General features: G+C 50.1%; 1 protein-coding gene across 2 annotated transcripts in view; it reads left to right on the forward strand.

Moving 5' to 3' along the window:
- The first annotated feature begins 497 nt into the window (after positions 1-497).
- The window catches only part of AP2A2 (adaptor related protein complex 2 subunit alpha 2), a 133,090-nt gene continuing 114,109 nt past the window's right edge, over positions 498-19,478 (forward strand). For both annotated transcript variants that reach the window (XM_038764735.1, XM_038764736.1), the window contains exon 1: positions 498-589. In XM_038764735.1, coding sequence (XP_038620663.1) covers positions 523-589 — 67 coding nt within the window. In that variant the 5' untranslated portion in view covers positions 498-522. The remainder of the gene's footprint in view (positions 590-19,478) is intronic.

Raw genomic sequence — 19,478 nt, forward strand, 5'->3', positions numbered from 1 at the left:
GGGGCGGGGCCGGGGTGCGCGCGCGTCCGGGGCGGGTCGGGGCCGGGGCGTGCGCGCGTCCGGGGAGGGGCGGGGCCGGGGCGCGCGCGCGTCCGGGGAGGGGAGGGGCTGGGGCGTGCGTGCGTCCGGGGCCGTGCGTGCGCGCGTCCGGGGCGGGGCGCGCGGGGGCGCGCGGGGGACGGCGGGCGGGGGCGCGCGGCGGCGGCGGCGGCGGCGGCCCCGACTGCGGCCCTCCCAGGGAGCGGGCGGCTCCTCCTCCTCCTCCTCCTCCTCCTCCTCCTCCTCCTCCTCCTCCTCCTCCTCCTCCTCCTCCTCCCCGCCCTCCTCCTCCTCTCCGCCCTCCGCCCTCCTCCCCGCCCTCCTCCTCCTCCTCTCCGCCCTCCGCCCTCCTCCTCCTCTCCGCCCTCCGCCCTCCTCCTCCTCCGCCCTCCTCCTCCCGGCGGTCCTCCCAGTCGTCGTCCGCCTCCTCCCCTCCCGGTGGTGGTGGTGGTGGTGTCGGTGGTGTCGGTCCGTCCCGCCACCATGCCGGCCGTGTCCAAGGGCGACGGGATGCGGGGCCTGGCCGTCTTCATCTCCGACATCCGCAATTGTGAGTGTGTGTGTGTGTGTGTGTGGGGGGGGGGGCCTCCCCCTCCCCCTCCCCCTCCCCCCCCCCCCCCAGTGACAGCCCCCGTGGGGGGGGGGGGGCGGGGGGCCACGTCCGCGGGCCCCGCTGCGCCGCCCTTCCTTCTGCCCGCTCCGCCTATGGTGGTGGTGGTGGTGGTGGTGGGGCGGACGGGAGGGCATCTAAGGTGGGGGGCTGCGGGAGAGCTGGGGGTGTCTAGGAGAGCTGGGGGGGCTGCAGGAGAGCTGGGGGTGTCTGCGGGAGAGCTGGGGGGCTGCGGGAGAGCTGGGAGTCTGCGGGAGAGTTGGGGGGGGCCTGCGGGAGAGCCGGGAGGCCTGCTGGGGGGTCTGCGGGAGAGCTGGGGGGGCTGCTGGAGAGCTGGGGGTGTCTGTAGGAGAGCTGGGGGGCTGCAGGAGAGCTGGGGGGGTCTGTAGGAGAGCTGGGGGGCTGCGGGAGAGTTGGGGGGCTGCTGGAGAGCTGGGGGGCTGCTGGAGAGCTGGAGGTGTCTGCGGGAGAGCTGGGGGGCTGCGGGAGAGCTGGGGGTGTCTGCGGGAGAGCTGGGGGGCTGCTGGAGAACTGGGGGTGTCTGCGGGAGAGCTGGGGGGCAGCTGGAGAACTAGGGGTGTCTGCGGGAGAGCTGGGGGGCAGCTGGAGAACTGGGGGTGTCTGCGGGAGAGCTGGGGGGCTGCAGGAGAGCTGGGGGTGTCTGTAGGAGAACTGGGGGTGTCTGGAGAACTGGGGGTGTCTGCGGGAGAGCTGGGGGGCTACTGGAGAACTGGGGGTGTCTGTAGGAGACCTGGGGGTGTCTGTAGGAGAGCTGGGGGGGTCTGCGGGAGAGCTGGGGGGCTGTTGGAGAACTGGAGGTGTCTGTAGGAGAGCTGGGGGGGTCTGCAGGAGAGCTGGGGGGCTGTTGGAGAACTGGGGGTGTCTGTAGGAGAACTGGGGGTGTCTGTAGGAGAGCTGGGGGGGTCTGCGAGAGAGCTGGGGGGCTGTTGGAGAACTGGGGGGCTGTTGGAGAACTGGGGGTGTCTGTAGGAGAGCTGGGGGGGTCTGCGAGAGAGCTGGGGGGCTGTTGGAGAACTGGGGGGCTGTTGGAGAACTGGGGGGTCTGCAGGAGAGCTGGGGGGCAGCGGAAGAGCTGGGGCACTCGGGTTGGGGGGCGCTGGACAGCGGTTGGGGGGTCTCCAGGAGAGCTGGGGGCGTCTGCAGGAGAGCTGGGGGGATGTCCCGAGGGGTCTTGGCTGGGGGGTGGGGGGGGGGAGGGTCTCATCAGGAGAGCTGGAGATATCAGCTGCGGGGGGCGCAGGGCAGCTGGGTGGGAGGTATTGAGGGTAGGGGGTCTGCAGAGGAGTTGGGGGTTGACCCCTGAGGGGTCGAAGTAGGGGGGCGTCTTAAGCAGGACAGCTGTGAGCTGGCCATCTGGGTGGGGAGGGGTTGAGGGGAGGGGGTCTGCAGAGGAGCCGGGGGAGTCATCATCATCATCATCATCATCATCAATCGTATTTATTGAGCGCTTACTATGTGCAGAGCACTGTGCTAAGCGCTTGGGAAGTACAAATCGGCAACATCTAGAGACAGTCCCTACCCAACAGCGGGCTCACAGTCTAAAAGGGGGAGACAGAGAACAAAACCAAACATACTAACAAAATAAAATAGATATGTACAAGCAAAATAAATAAATAGAGTAATAAATAGGTACAAACATATATACAGGTGCTGTGGGGAAGGGAAGGAGGTAAGATGGGGGGGAATTCCCTGAGGGGTCGGGGGGCTGTAGGAGAGCTGGAGATATCAGGGCAGCTGGCTGGGGGGGCTGCAGAGGGGCTGGGGGGGAATGCTCGGGCGCTTTGTACAGTGCCCCGCACGCAGTCAGCGCTCAATAAATACGATTGACTAAAAGAAAGGGTCAGGGGTCATCCCCCCCAGCGCTTAGAACAGTGCTTCTAAGCACTCTATTTTACTCATTTATTTATTTATTTTATTTGTACATATCTATTCTATTTATTTTATTTTGTTAGTCTGTTTGGTTTTGTTCTCTGTCTCCCCCTTTTAGACTGTGAGCCCACTGTTGGGTAGGGACTGTCTCTAGATGTTGCCAACTTGGACTTCCCAAGCGCTTAGTACAGTGCTCTGCACATAGTAAGCGCTCAATAAATGCGATTGATGATCCCCCCCATCTTACCTCCTTCCCTTCCCCACAGCACCTGTATATATGTATATATGTTTGTACATATTGATTACTCTATTTTACTTGTACATATCTATTCTATTTATCTTATTTTGTTAGTATGTTTGGTTCTGTTCTCTGTCTCCCCCTTTTAGACTGTGAGCCCACTGTCGGGTAGGGACTGTCTCTAGATGTTGCCAATTTGTACTTCCCAAGCGCTTAGTACAGTGCTGTGCACATAGTAAGCGCTCAATAAATACGATTGATGATGATGATGATGATGATGCTTCGCACATAGTAAAGCGCTTAACAAATGCCGTCATTATTATCAGGCCAAGACCGTTAGCCCTAGGTGGGACATGGATTGGGTCCAACCTATCTTGGAATCCCTCCCAATGTATAATAATAATAATAATAATAATAATAATAATAATAATGATAATAATAATAATGTTGGTGCTTAGTACGGTGCCGGGCCCGTAGTAAGCGCTTAACCAAGACTATGTAGGTTTGGGAATCATCGGCGTGGAGAGAAGCAGTGTGGCTCGGTGGAAAGAGCCCGGGCTTTGGAGTCAGAGGTCATGGGTTCGAATCTCGGCTCCACCACAAGTCTGCTGTGTGGCCTTGGGCAAGTCACTTCACTTCTCTGAGCCTCAGTTCCCTCATCTGTACAAATGGGGATTGACTGTGAGCCCCACGTGGGACAACTTGATCACATTGTTTCCCCCCCCCAGCGCTTAGAACAGTGCTTCGCACATAGTAAGCGCTTAACAAATGCTGTCATTATTATCAGGCCAAGACCGTTAGCCCTAGGTGAGACATGGATTGGGTCCAACCTATCTTGGAATCCCTCCCGACGTGTAATAATAATAATAATAATAATAATAATAATAATAATAATAATAATAATAATGTTGGTGCTTAGTACGGTGCCGGGCCCGTAGTAAGCGCTTAACCAAGACTATGTAGGTTTGGGAATCATCGGCGTGGAGAGAAGCAGCGTGGCTCGGTGGAAAGAGCCCGGGCTTTGGAGTCAGAGGTCATGGGTTCGAATCCCGGCTCCACCACAAGTCTGCTGTGTGGCCTTGGGCGAGTCACTTAACTTCTCTGAGCCTCAGTTCCCTCATCTGTGAAAATGGGGATTGACTGGTGAGCCCCACGTGGGACAACTTGATCACATTGTATCCCCCCACCGCCAGCGCTTAGAACAGTGCTTTGCACATAGTAAGCGCTTAACAAATGCCATTATTATTATTAAGGGGAGCTGGAGATAGCTGTGGGTGGGGAGGGACGGAGCGTGGGGGTCGCAGGGTCGGTGGGGTTGGGTGTTGAGGACATCAGAGCACTGTACTAAGCGCTTGGGAAGTACAAATTGGCAACCTATAGAGACAGTCCCTACCCAACAGCGGGCTCACAGTCTAAAAGGGGGAGGAGGCTCCTACTCCCAGCCCCTCAGTACAGTTCCTTACACACACTAAGCGCTCAGTAAATACCATTGATTGATAAGCGCGTGGTGGGCAGGTCACACATCTGCCGACCCTGTTGCGTTGTCTTCTCCCGAGCGCTCAGTACAGTGCCCTGCACACCGTAGGCACTCAAATACCCTTGATCCGTAAGTGCGATGTAGGAAGGGAATGTGACTGCCGAGTCTATTGTATTATCTTCTCCCGAGCGTTCAGTACAGTGCCCTGCACACAGTAAGCACTCAAATACCCTTGATCCGTCAGTGCGATGTAGGAAGGGAATGTATCTGCCCATTCTACTGTATTGTCTTCTCCCGAGCGTTCAGTACAGTGCCCTGCACACAGTAAGCACTCAAATACCCTTGATCCGTAAGTGCGATGTAGGAAGGGAATGTATCTGCCGATTCTATTGTATTGTCTTCTCCCAAGAGTTCAGTACAGTGCCCTGCACACCGTAGGCACTCAAATACCCTTGATCCGTAAGTGCGATGTAAGAAGGGAATGTGACTGCCGAGTCTATTGTATTGTCTTCTCCCGAGCGTTCAGTACAGTGCCCTGCACACCATAAGCACTCAAATACCCTTGATCTGTAAGTGCAATGTAGGAAGGGAATGTGACTGCCGAGTCTATTGTATTGTCTTCTCCCAAGCGCTCAGTACAGTGCCCTGCACACAGTCAGCACTCAAATACCCTTGATCCGTAAGTGCGATGTAGGAAGGGAATGTGTCTGTCGATTCTATTGTATTGTCTTCTCCCAAGCGTTCAGTACAGTGCCCTGCACACAGTAAGCACTCAAATACCCTTGATCCGTAAGTGCGATGTAGGAAGGGAATGTGACTGCCGAGTCTATTGTATTGTCTTCTCCCGAGTGTTCAGTACAGTGCCCTGCACACAGTAAGCACTCAAATACCCGTGATCCGTAAGTGCGATGTAGGAAGGGAATGTGACTGCCGAGTCTATTGTATTGTCTTCTTCCAAGCGCTCAGTACAGTGCCCTGCACGCAGTAGGCACTCAAATACCCTTGATCCGTCAGTGCGATGTAGGAAGGGAATGTATCTGCCCATTCTATTGTATTGTCTTCTCCTGAGCGTTCAGTACAGTGCCCTGCACACAGTAAGCACTCAAATACCCTTGATCCGTCAGTGCGATGTAGGAAGGGAATGTATCTGCCCATTCTATTGTATTGTCTTCTCCTGAGCGTTCAGTACAGTGCCCTGTACACAGTAAGCACTCAAATACCCTTGATCCGTAAGTGTGATGTAGGAAGGGAATGTGTCTGCCGATTCTATTGTATTGTCTTCTCCCGAGCGTTCAGTACAGTGCTCTGCACACAGTAAGCACTCAAATACCCGTGATCCATAAGTGCGATGTAGGAAGGGAATGTGTCTGTCGATTCTATTGTATTGTCTTCTCCCGAGCGTTCAGTACAGTGCCCTGCACACAGTAAGCACTCAAATACCCTTGATCCGTAAGTGCGATGTAGGAAGGGAATGTGTCTGCCGATTCTATTGTCTTCTCCCGAGCGTTCAGTACAGTGCTCTGCACACAGTAAGCAGTCAAATACCCTTGATCCGTAAGTGCGATGTAGGAAGGGAATGTGACTGCCGATTCTATTGTATTGTCTTCTCCCGAGCGTTCAGTACAGTGCCCTGCACACAGTAAGCACTCAAATACCCTTGATCCGTAAGTGCGATGTAGGAAGGGAATGTGACTGCCGAGTCTATTGTATTGTCTTCTCCCGAGCGTTCAGTACAGTGCCCTGCACACCGTAAGCACTCAAATACCCTTGATCCGTAAGTGCGATGTAGGAAGGGAATGTGTCTGCCGATTCTATTGTATTGTCTTCTCCCGAGCGTTCAGTACAGTGCCCTGCACACAGTAAGCACTCAAATACCCTTGATCCGTAAGTGCGATGTAGGAAGGGAATGTATCTGCCCATTCTATTGTATCGTCTTCTCCCGAGCGTTCAGTACAGTGCTCTGCACACAGTAAGCACTCAAATACCCTTGATCCGTAAGTGCGATGTAGGAAGGGAATGTGTCTGCCGAGTCCATTGTATTGTCCTCTCCCGAGCGTTCAGTACAGTGCCCTGCACGCAGTAAGCACTCAAATACCCTTGATCCGTAAGTGTGATGTAGGAAGGGAATGTGACTGCCGAGTCTATTGTATTGTTTTCTCCCAAGCGTTCAGTACAGTGCCCTGCACACAGTAAGCACTCAAATACCCGTGATCCGTAAGTGCGATGTAGGAAGGGAATGTGACTGCCGAGTCTATTGTATTGTCTTCTCCCGAGCGTTCAGTACAGTGCCCTGCACACAGTAAGCACTCAAATTCCCTTGATCCGTAAGTGCGATGTAGGAAGGGAATGTGTCTGCCGATTCTATTGTATTGTCTTCTCCCGAGCGCTCAGTACAGTGCCCTGCACACAGTAAGCACTCAAATACCCTTGATCCGTCAGTGCGATGTAGGAAGGGAATGTGTCTGCCGATTCTATTGTATTGTCTTCTCCCGAGCGTTCAATACAGTGCCCTGCACACAGTGAGCACTCAAATACCCTCGATCCGTAAGTGCGACGTAGGAAGGGAATGTATCTGCCCATTCTATTGTATTGTCTTCTCCCAAGCGTTCAGTACAGTGCCCTGCACACAGTAAGCACTCAAATACCCGTGATCCGTAAGTGCGATGTAGGAAGGGAATGTATCTGCCCATTCTATTGTATTGTCTCCTCCCGAGCGTTCAGTACAGTGCCCTGCACACAGTAAGCACTCAAATACCCTTGATCTGTAAGTGCGATGTAGGAAGGGAATGTGACTGCCGATTCTATTGTATCGTCTTCTCCCAAGCGCTCAGTACAGTGCCCTGCACACAGTAAGCACTCAAATACCCGTGATCCGTAAGTGCGATGTAGGAAGGGAATGTGACTGCCGATTCTATTGTATTGTCTTTTCCCAAGCGTTCAGTACAGTGCCCTGCACACAGTGAGCACTCAAATACCCTTGATCCGTAAGTGTGATGTAGGAAGGGAATGTGACTGCCGAGTCTATTGTGTTGTCTTCTCCTGAGCGTTCAGTACAGTGCTCTGCATACAGTAAGTACTCAACTACCCTTCATCATCATCAGCAATCGTATTTATTGAGCGCTTACTATGTGCAGAGCACTGTACTAAGTGCTTGGGAAGTACAAATTGGGAAGTACAAATTGGCAACATATAGAGACAGTCCCTACCCAACAGTGGGCTCACAGCGTTCAGTACAGTGCTCTGCACACAGTAAGCACTCAAATACCCTTGATCCGTAAGTGCGATGTAGGAAGGGAATGTGACTGCCAAGTCTATTGTATTGTCTTCTCCCAAGCGTTCAGTACAGTGCTCTGCACACGCTGTGAGCCCTCAGCAAATCATCAATCGTATTTATTGAGCGCTCACTGTGTGCAGAGCACTGTACTAAGCACTGTACTAAATACCATGGATTGACTGATAAGCTCATTATGGGCAGAGAACTGTCTGCTGGCTCCGTTTTATTGTCAATCAATCAATCAATCAATCATATTTATTGAGTGCTTACTATGTGCAGAGCACTGTACTAAGCGCTTGGGAAGTACAAATTGGCAACATATAGAGACAGTCCCTACCCAACATTGGGCTCACAGTCTAAAAGACTGTCCTCTCCCGAGCACTCAGTACAGCGTTCCGCGCATACTGAGCGCTCAGCAAATACCGCTGATTGATCGACGAGCTCGTTGCGGGCAGGGAACGTGTCTGCCGTCTCTGTCGTATTCTCCCGAGCGCTCAGTACAGTGCTCTGCGCACAGTAAGCGCACAATAAATGCCACTGATTGATAGAGAAGCAGCGTGGCTCAGTGGAAAAAGCCCGGGCTTTGGAGTCCGAGGTCATGGGTTCAAATCCCGGCTCCACCGCTTGTCAACTGTGTGACTTTGGGCGAGTCACTTCACTTCTCTGGGCCTCAGTTGCCTCATCTGGAAAATGGGGATGAAGACTGTGAGCCCCACGTGGGACAACCTGATCACCTTGTAAATTCCCCAGCGCTTAGAACAGTGCTGTGCACATAGTAAGCGCTTAATAAATGCCATTATTATTATTATTATAAGCTCCCTGTGGGCAGGGAATGTGTCTGGCGACTCTGTTGGGTTGTCTTTTCCGGAGCGCTCAGTACAGCGTGCAACACTCAGTAAGCGTGCAGTAACTCAATAAATACGATTGATTGATCGATTAACTACCGAGAGTCGGTTGTTGGACCCCCATCTCCCTGGACGCGGCTGGCCGGGGTCCCCTTTGGCCCTCCAGAAGCGGGACCCCCCCGCTTTGCCGTCCCGGCGGGAGAGGGGGGAGAGGCAGGGGTCAACCCATTTTACAGACGTGGACACTGAGGCTCGTTGAGGCTCCGGGGCCTGGCCCGGACTCGAATCCCCCTTTTAGACTGTGAGCCCACCGTTGGGTAGGGACTGTCTCTATAAGTTGCCAATTTGGACTTCCCAAGCGCTTAGTACAGTGCTCGGCACATAGTAAGCGCTCAATAAATAGGATTGATGATGATGATGATGAATCCGGCGCCATCCTGACGCTGCCCGGAACGGCGGGATCTGGCCACCCCGGGCCAGGAGGAGCGTGGGATGTGGGGCCATCGGCCGGGAAGGGACAGCCGTCTCTGGGACGGATTGGCTAGAGCCCGGGCCTGGGACTCAGTGGGTCCTGGGTTCTAATCCCGGCTCTGCCACGTGTCTGCCGTGTGACCCTGGGCGAGTCGTTGCACTTCTCCGGGCCTCGGTTCCCTGATCCGGAAAACGGGGATGGAGACTGTGAGCCCCACGTGGGACAGGGACCATGTCCACACCTTACTACCATATATCTCCCCCAAACAGTGTTTGGCACAATCAATCAATCAATCATATTTATTGAGCGCTTACTATGTGCAGAGCACTGTACTAAGCGCTTGGGAAGTACAAATTGGCAACATACAGAGACAGTCCCTACCCAACAGTGGGCTCACGGTCTAAAAGTCTTGTCTTGTTAAGCAGTCTTGTTAAGCAAATGCTTAACAAGTACCCTAATTATATAATAATAATGGTATTTGTGAAGCGCTTAATGTGCCAGGCACTGTACTAAGCGCTTGGGAAGTACAAATTGGCAACATACAGAGACAGTCCCTACCCAACATTGGGCTCACAGTCTAAAAGTCTCGTCTTGTTAAGCAGTCTTGTTAAGCAAATGCTTAACAAGTACCCTAATTATATAATAATAATGGTATTTGTTGAGCGCTTAATGTGCCAGGCACTGTACTAAGCGCTGGGGTGAATCCAAGCAAATCAGGCTGGATGCAGTGTCCGTCCCACGTGGGGCTCACGGTCTCAAATCCCCATTTTACAGAGGAGGGAATTGAGGCCCAGAGAAGCAAAGTGACTTCCCCAAGGTCACGCAGCAGACAAGTGACGGAGCCAGGATTAGAACCCAGGACCTTCTATCCAGTATGCAATGGTCCCGGGGGCTTAATTCAAGGATTTCATGCCGGGTTTTGGGGAGTGGGGTGAACCGGGGCAAGGTTTGGGGTGCAGGGAGCTCTCGCCTTTCGTAATCTCTGCCATTGTGAGTGTTGCACATTGAGGAAAAGGGCCAAGGGGGGTTTTACAGAATAATAATAATAATAATAATAATAATAATAATAATAATAATAATGGTATTTGTTAAACACTTATCATGAGCCAGGAACAGTACTAAGCGCTGGGGTGAACACAAATGTGGGACAACCTGATCACCTTGTAACCTCCCCAGCGCTTAGAACAGTGCTTTGCACGTAGTAAGCGCGTAATAAATGCCATTATTATTATTATTATTAAATAAATTGGGTTGGCCACAGTCCCTGCCCTACGTGGGGCCCACAGTCTCAATCCCCAATTTGTACTTCCCAAGCGCTTAGTACAGTGCTCTGCACATAGTGAGCGTGTAATAAATGCCATTATTATTATTATTATTATTATTATTAAATAAATTGGGTTGGACACAGTCCCTGCCCTACGTGGGGCTCACAGTCTCAATCCCCAATTTGTACTTCCCAAGCGCTTAGTACAGTGCTCTGCACATAGTCAGCGCTCAATAAATACAATTGATGATGATGATGATGAATCCCCGTTTTACAGATGAGGCCCAGAGAAGTGAAGTGACTTGCCCAAGATCCCACAGCAGACAAGTCCAGCGCTTAGAACAGTGCTCTACACATAGTAAGCGCTTAATAAATGCCATTAAAAAAAAAAAAAAAAGTCTCCGAGCCAGGATTAGAACCCACGTCCCAGGCCCGGGCTCTATCCACTAGGCCGTGCCGCTTCCCGGCTTCCCTGACTGTGAATTCAACACAGTCAGTCCGTCAATTGTATTTAGTGAGCACTTACTGTGTGCAGAGCACTGTACTGAACGCTTGGGAGAGGACAGTACAACAATAGACACATTCCCCACCCACAGTGAGCTTATTCCTTCATTCAGGTGTATTTATTGAGCGCTTACGCTGTGCAGAGCACTGGACTAAGCGCTTGGGAGAGTGTAATTAGAGAAGCAGTGTGGCTCAGTGTTTCCACTGAGCTTTGGAGTCAGAGGTCATGGGTTCTAATCCTGACTCCTCCAATTCATTCATTCATTCATTGTCGTATTTATTGAGTGCTTACTGTGTGCAGAGCACTGTACTAAGCGCTTGGGAAGTCCAAGTTGGCAACATATAGATACGGTCCCTACCCAACAGCGGGCTCACAGTCTGGAAGGGGGAGACAGACAACAAAACAAAACATATGAACAAAATAAAATAAATAGAATAAATATGTACAACCCACTGTTGGGTAGAGACTGGCTCTATATGTTGCCAATTTGTACTTCCCAAGTGCTTAGTCCAGTGCTCTGCACACAGTAAGCGCCCAGTAAATATGATTGATGATGATGATGTACAAATAAAATAAATAGAGTAATAAATACGTACAAACATATATACGGGTGGTGTGGGGAGGGGAAGGAGGTAAGGCGAGGGAGAGGAAGGAGGGGGCTCAGTCTGGGAAGGCCTCCTTTTGTCTTCCCATTGTCAGCTGTGTGACTTTGGGCAAGTCACTTCACTTCTCTGTGCCTCAGTTCCCTCATCTGTCAAACGGGGATGAAGACTGTGAGCCCCCCGTGGGACAACCTGGTCCCCTCGTAACCTCCCCAGCGCTTAGAACAGTGTTTTGCACATAGTAAGCGCTTAATAAATGCCATCATCATCATCATAACGCAGGAATAGACACATCCCCCTCCCACAACGGATTTATTCCGTCAGTCAGTCGTATTTATTGAGCGCTTACGCTGCGCGGAGCCCTGAACCCAGCACTTGGGAGGGGACAGTGATGCCAATTTGTACTTCCCAAGCGCTTAGTACAGTGCTCTGCACATAGTAAGCGCTCAATAAATACGATTGATTGATTGACAGTAGGACAATAAGCAGACACACAGTCTAGAAGGGGAGATGGACATTAATAAATTGGCTAGTATCCCAGCCCCGCACGGGGTCGCAGTCTAAAGGGGAGGGAGAACAGCGCTTAGAACAGTGCTCGGCACATAGTAAGCACATCATCATCATCATCATCATCATCATCAGTCGTATTTATTGAGCGCTTACTGTGTGCAGAGCACTGGACTAAGAAGTTGGCAACATCTAGAGACAGTCCCTACCCAACAGCGGGCTCACAGTCTAAAAGGGGGAGACGGAGAACGAAACCGAGCGTACTAAGAAAATAAAATAAATAGAATAGATGTGTACAATTAAGATAAATTAGTCCACGCTGGGAAGCAGCGTGGCTCAGTGGGAAGAGCCCGGGCTTTGGAGTCAGAGGTCGTGGGTTCAAATCCCGGCTCCGCTGTCAGCTGTGTGACTTGAGGCAAGTCACTTCACTTCTCTGGGCCTCAGTTCCCTCATCTGTCAAATGGGGATGAAGACTGTGAGCCCCTCGTGGGACAGCCTGATTACCTTGTACCTACCCCAGCGCTTAGAACAGTGCTTTGCACATAGTAAGCGCTTAAGAAATACCAACATTATTATTATTATTATTATAAATAAATAAATAGAGTAATAAATATGGACAAACATATATACCCAGACCCTCCGGTGGTTGCCCATCCACCTCCGCATCAAACAGAAACTGGTCTGTGAGCCCACTGTTGGGTAGGGACCGTCTCTGTGTGTTGCCGACTTGTGCTTCCCAAGCGCTTAGTACAGTGCTCTGCACACAGTGAGCGCTCAATAAATACAATCGATTGGTCACCGTCGGCTCTGAAGCCCTCAATCCCCTCCTATTTTACCTGGCTCCAACGCCAAACCCACCCCACACACTTCTCTCCACAGGGAAGCAGCGTGGCTCAGAGGGAAGCGCACGGGCTTGGGAGTCCGAGGTCGTGGGTTCGAATCCCGGCTCACCCGCTCATCAGCCGGGGGACCTGGGGCAAGCCACTTCACTTCTCTGTGCCTCAGTTCCCTCATCTGGAAAATGGGGATTAAGACCGTGAGTCCCACGAGGGGCAACCTGATGACCTTGGATCCCCCCCCAGTGCTTAGAACAGTGCTTCGCACATCGCGCTTAACAAATACCATTATTATTATTATTATTATTATTATTATTATTATTATTATTAACAGGGATTGACCCCCACATTTTACAGATGAGGGAACCGAGGCTCGGAGAAGTCTCGATTTGCCTGAGGCCCCACGGCAGGCAAGTGGCGGAGCCGGGGTTAGAACCAGGCCCCGGGCTCTTTCCACCAGCCCACACTGTTTCTTATTATCATTATTATTACCGGCCTGCTAATTATTATTATATATTATTATATATTATTATTATTATTATTATTACATCATCAGCATCGTCATTATGCTGATGATTGTATCCTGAGTTTAGGGACGGGGAGAGCCCCAGAAGAAGATGGCGTGTGTATTTTTTTCCGATAGCTAATATGTGTTGCCAATTTGTACTTCCCAAGCGCTTAGTACAGTGCTCTGCACATAGTAAGCGCTCAATAAATGCGATTGATGATGATGACTGAAGATGTGTTTTCTTCCTTCTAAAAATCTGGAAACCCAAGAGGCTGCGAGGCCTAAGCATTTAGTACAGTGCCCTGTACACAGTAAGCGCTCAATTAATACGACTGAATGAATGAATGACCAGACTGAGCTCGCTGGAGGCAGGGATCGTGTCTCCCAGCTCTGTTCTATCTTCTTCTCTCAAGTGCTTAGTACAGTGCCCTGCTCACAGTAAGCGCTCAATAAATACCGCTGATGGTTGGATTGGAAAGAGCCTAGGCCTAGGAGTTATAGGATCTGGATTCTAATCCTGCTCCACCCTATATGACCTGGGGAAAATCACTTCTCTGGGCCACAGTTTCCTCATCTGCAGCGTGGGGATTCAGTACGTATTGTGGATGATATTTATTCATCAAGCATTCACTCCTTCGGTCGTATTTATTGAGCGCCTCTTGGGTGCAGAGCACTGTACTGAGCGCTTGGGAAGTACAATTTAGCAATAAAGAGAGATAATTCCTGCCCACAACGAGCTCACAGTCTAGAAGCGGGGAGACAGACGTCAATACCATCATCATCAATCGTATTTATTGAGCGCTTACTATGTGCAGAGCACTGAACTAAGCGCTTGGGAAGTACAAATCGGCAACATATAGAGGCAGTCCCTACCCAACAGTGGGCTCACAGTCTGAAAGGGGGAGACAGAGAACAAAACCAAACATACTAACAAAATAAAATAAATAGAATAGATATGTACAAGTAAATTAAATAAATAAATAAATAGAGTTAAAAAAAAATACCAGTAAACAGGCATCACTTCGCCCCGCGTCAAGAACTGCCGCTGGGCATGGAGTCGGGATAATCAGGCCAGGCACAATCCCTGTCCCACATGGGATTCCTGGTCTCAGAGTGGGGGTGGGGAGAGCAATTATAATAATAATAATAATAATAATAATAATAATAATAATGATGGCATTTATTAAGCGCTTACTATGTGCAAAGCACTGTTCTAAGCGCTGGGGGGGGAGGTTACAAGGTGATCAGGTTGTCCCATGGGGGGCTCACAGTCTTCATCCCCACTTTACAGATGAGGTAACTGAGGCCCAGAGAAGTGAAGTGACTTGCCCAAAGTCACACAGCTGACGATTGGTGGAGCCGGGATTGGAACCCATGACCTCTGACCCCAAAGCCCCCGCTCTTTCCACTGAGCCACGCTGCTTCTCTAAAGGTGGGATGGAAGGGTGGGATGGAAGGCGAAATTAAAGGAGAAGAAGCAATGAAGAGCAGGATTAATCCACACACAGGACTGTAAACTATAGGAAAATCAAGGATTAACAATAATGGCAACATAATAAAGATCAATCTAGTCTGCTTCCACTTTCCCTGTCAAAATACTACTACACCACTGTTAGGGGATTTCTCACCTGGGGTGGCAGATCTCTTCCATAGGATGGCACCTGCCCCCCCATGATAGCACTGTGGAGACGTCCCTATAATAATAATGTAATAATAATAATGGTATTTGTTAACCGCTTACTATGTGGCAGGCACTGTAATAATTAGTATTACAAGCCAATCTGGTTGGACACAGCCCCTGTCCCACGTGGGGCTCACCATCTCAATCTTATCCCCATCGTACAGATCAGTCAATCAATCAGTCGTGTTTATTGAGCGCTTACTGTGTGCAGAGCACTGTACTAAGCGCTTGGGAAGTCCAAGTTGGCAACATATGGAGACGGTCCCTACCCAACAGTGGGCTCACAGGCTAGAAGCCCCTCTTCTAGAGGGTGCTTCCCTCTTTTATGGTATTTACGAAGCGCTTACAAGGGGCCAGGGACTGTACTAAGCGCTGGGGTGGAAGCAGCATGGCTCAGTGGAAAGAGCCCGGGCTTTGGAGTCAGGGGTCATGGGTTCGTATCCCGCCTCTGCCACATGCCTGCTGTGTGACCTTGGGCAAGTCACTTAACTTCTCTGAGCCTCAGTTCCCTCATCTGGAAAACGGGGATGAAGACTGTGAGCCCCACGTGGGACGACCTGATCACCTTGTATCCCCCCAGCGCTTAGAACAGTGCTTTGCGCATAGTAAGCGCTTAACAAATGCCACCATTATTATTATTATTAGAAGGGGGAGACAGAGAACAAAACCAAACATATTAACAAAATAAAATAAATGGAATAGATATGTACAAGTAGAGTAATAAATATGTACAAACATATATACATATATACAGGTGACAGTTGAGGACGCTGAAGCCCAGAGAGTGTCAGTGACCTCCCCAAATAATAATAATGATGTATTTGTTAAGCGCTTTCTATGTGCCAAACCCTGTTCTAAGCGCTGGGATAGATACAAAGTAATGAGGTTGTCCCACGGGGGGCTCACAGTCTTAATCCCCATTTTCGGATGAGGTCACTGAGGCACAGAGAATCAATCAATCAATCAATCGCATTTATTGAGCGCTTACTATGTGCAGAGCACTGTACTAAGCGCTTGGGAAGTACAAATTGGCATCACATAGAGACAGTCCCTACCCAACAGTGGGCTCACAGTCTAAAAGGGGGAGACAGAGAACAGAACCAAACATACCAACAAAATAAAATAAGTAGGATAGAAATGTACAAGTAAAATAAATAAATAAATAAATAAATATTATTTATTAATAATAATAAATAAAGTGAAGTGAGAAGTGAAGTGAAGTGACTTGCCCAAAGTCACAAAGCTAAGCGGCGAGTTGCCCAGAGAGCCGGGGACCGAGCTGGGATCAGAATTCAGGCCTCCAGGTGCCCAGCCTGGGCTCCTTCCAATCAATCAATGGTATTGATTGAGTGCTTCCCTCTTTTATGGTATTTATGAAGCGCTCACAAGGGGGCCAGGGACTGTACTAAGCGCTGGGGTGGATGCAAGATAATCAGGTTGGACACAGTCCCTGTCCCACCCGGGGCTCACCTTCCTAATCACCTCTGCCCATCCGCCAAGCTCGCTCTCTTCCTCCCTTCAAGGCCCTACTGAGAGCTCACCTCCTCCAGGAGGCCTTCCCAGACTGAGCCCCTTCCTTCCTCTCCCCCTCGTCCCCCTCTCCCTCCCCCCATCTTACCTCCTTCCCTTCCCCACAGCCCCTGTATATATGTATATATGTTTGTACATATTTATTACTCTATTTATTTTACTTGTACATACCAATTCTATTTATTTTATTTTGTTAGTCTGTTTGGTTTTGTTCTCCGCCTCCCCCTTTTAGACTGTGAGCCCACTGTTGGGTAGGGACCGTCTCTAGATGTTGCCAACTTGTACTTCCCAAGCGCTTAGTCCAGTGCTCTGCACATAGTAAGCGCTCAATAAATACGATTGGTGATGATTTTCCAGATGAGGTAGCTGAGGTGCAGAGAAGTGAAGTGACTTGCCCAAAGTCACGCAGCTGACAATTGGCAATTTGTACTTCCCAAGCGCTTAGTGCAGTGCTGTGCACATAGTAAGCGCTCAATAAATACGATTGATGATGATGATGATGATGAACCCATGACCTCCGGCTCCAAATCCCGTGCTCTTTTCCACTGAGCCGTGCCGCTTCTCATAAAGCAGAGCACTGTACTAAACGCTTGGGAAGTTGGCAACATATGGAGACGGTCCCTACCCAACAGTGGGCTGACAGGCTAGAAAGACTAGAAGCGTGTCTGGAAGCGCTTGACACGCCGCAAGCGCTTAGCAAATATTTATTTATTTATTTATATTGTTTATTCATTATTTATGGAGAGGAGGTGCGTGGGAAAGACTTCAGAGTTGGCCAGGGGAGAGATCGAGGGGGTGAGGCGAGGAGGAGCAGGCCTAGGAAGTGCTCAATAAATACGATCAAATGAATAGTAACAGGAGGAGTATTGGTACCAAAATGAGGACAGAAATTTACGGCTCTCCAGCCCCCTTTTCCCCATTGTTGCTACTTGAACTTCCCATTCCCTGCCTTACGCTTCCCTCTTCCTCATTCCTGGACAGGCAAGGGACTGTATATACCTGTATATATGTATATATGTTTGTACATATTTATTACTCTATTTATTTTACCTGTACATATCTATTCTATTTATTTTATTTTGTTAATATGTTTGGTTTTGTTCTCCGTCTCCCCCTTCTAGACTGTGAGCCCGCTGTTGGGTAGGGACCGTCTCTAGATGTTGCCAACTTGGACTTCCCGAGCGCTTGGTACAGTGCTCCGCACACAGTGAGCGCTCAATAAATACCATTGATTGATGGATTGATTGATTGAGGAGGTCAGCGGAGATGAGGCGCGAGAGAAGCCGATCGGCGGAAAGGTCAGCAGGGACATATCTGAGGGTGTTAGCTGTACAGTGCTCTGCTCACAGTAGGCACCCAATAAATACGACAGAATGAATGAACGAATGAGTAATGATGTAACAGAGCAGACGGCATTCTGCAGGATAAATCGGAAGAGTCATAAAAATTATTCATCAGGAGAGGTATTTATCGAGCAATTTCTGTGCGCCGAGCACTGTACCAAACGCTTGGGAGAGTCCAATACAACAGATTTGAAAATAATAATAACAATGATGGTATTTGGTATTTGGTACGTGGCTCATTGGAAAGAGCCCGGGCTTTGGAGTCAGAGGTCATGGGTTCAAATCCCAGCTTCACCACGTGTCTGCTGTGTGACCTTGGGCAAGTCACTTAACTTCTCTGAGCCTCAGTTCCCTCATCTGTAAAATGGGGATTAAGACTGTGAGCCCCACGTGGGACAACTTGATCACCTTGTATCCCCCCCAGCGCTTAGAACAGTGCTCTGGCACATAGTAAGCGCTTAACAAATGCCATTATTATTATTATTATTTGTTAAGCGCTTACTATGTGCCAAGCACTGTTCTAAGCCCCGGGGGAGATACAAGATTACCAGGTTGTCCCCTGTGGGGCTCACAGTCTTCACCCCATTTGTCAGGTGAGGGGACTGAGGCCCAGAAAAGTGAAGCGACTTGCCCAAAGTCACCCAGCTGACAAGTGGCGGAGCCGGGATTCGAACCCATGACCTCTGACTTTCCAAGCCCGGGCTCTTTCTGCTAAGCCACGCTGCTTCTCTAGACACGTGAGCTCCGGCCTTGGTTTTACGTAATATGGGGCAGGCATCATTTCTGCTCTGCTTATGCTGCATCTTACGTTGGGGAAGCAGCGTGGCTAAGTGGAAAGAGCACAGGCTTTGGAGTCAGAGGTCATGGGTTCGAATCCAGCCTCTGCCACATGTCTGCTGTGTGACCTTGGGCAAGTCACTTAACTTCTTTGAGCCTCAGTTACCTCATCTGTAAAATGGGGATGAAGACTGTGAGCCCCCCGTGGGGCAACCTGATCACCTTGTACCCCCCCAGCGCTTAGAACAGTGCTTTGCACATAGTAAGCGCTTAATAAATGCCATTATTAAGTCACTTAACTTCTCTGAGCCTCAGTTACCTCATCTGTAAAATGGGGATGAAGACTGTGAGCCCCCCGTGGGGCAACCTGATCACCTTGTACCCCCCCAGCGCTTAGAACAGTGCTTTGCACATAGTAAGCGCTTAATAAATGCCATTATTAAGTCACTTAACTTCTCTGAGCCTCAGGTACCTCATCTGTAAAATGGGGATGAAGACTGTGAGCCCCCCGTGGGGCAACCTGATCACCTTGTACCCCCCCAGCGCTTAGAACAGTGCTTTGCACCTAGTAAGCGCTTAATAAATGCCATTATTAAGTCACTTAACTTCTCTGAGCCTCAGTTACCTCATCTGTAAAATGGGGATTAAGACTGTGAGCCCCACGTGGGACAAACCTGATCACCTTGTATCCCCCCAGCGCTTAGAACAGTGCTTTGCACATAGTAAGCTTTTAATAAATGCCATTATTAAGTCACTTAACTTCTCTGAGCCTCAGTTACCTCATCTGTAAAATGGGGATTAAGATTGGGAGCCCCACATGGGACAAACCTGATCACCTTGTATCCCCCCAGCACTTAGAACAGTGCTTTGCACATAGTAAGCGCTTAACAAATGCCATTATTATTATTATTATTATTATTATCTTCTGTGTTCAGTACAGTCTTGCCACATGTCAATCAGTGGTATTTACTGAGCACTTTCTGAGTGCAGAGCACCGTACTAAAGTGCTTGGGAGAGTCCAGCACAACGGAGTTGGTAGACATAATCCCTAACCAAGGGGAAGCAGCGTGGCCTAGTGGA

The sequence above is a fragment of the Tachyglossus aculeatus genome, chromosome 22, assembly GCF_015852505.1.
Source record: "Tachyglossus aculeatus isolate mTacAcu1 chromosome 22, mTacAcu1.pri, whole genome shotgun sequence".
NCBI lineage: Eukaryota > Metazoa > Chordata > Mammalia > Monotremata > Tachyglossidae > Tachyglossus > Tachyglossus aculeatus.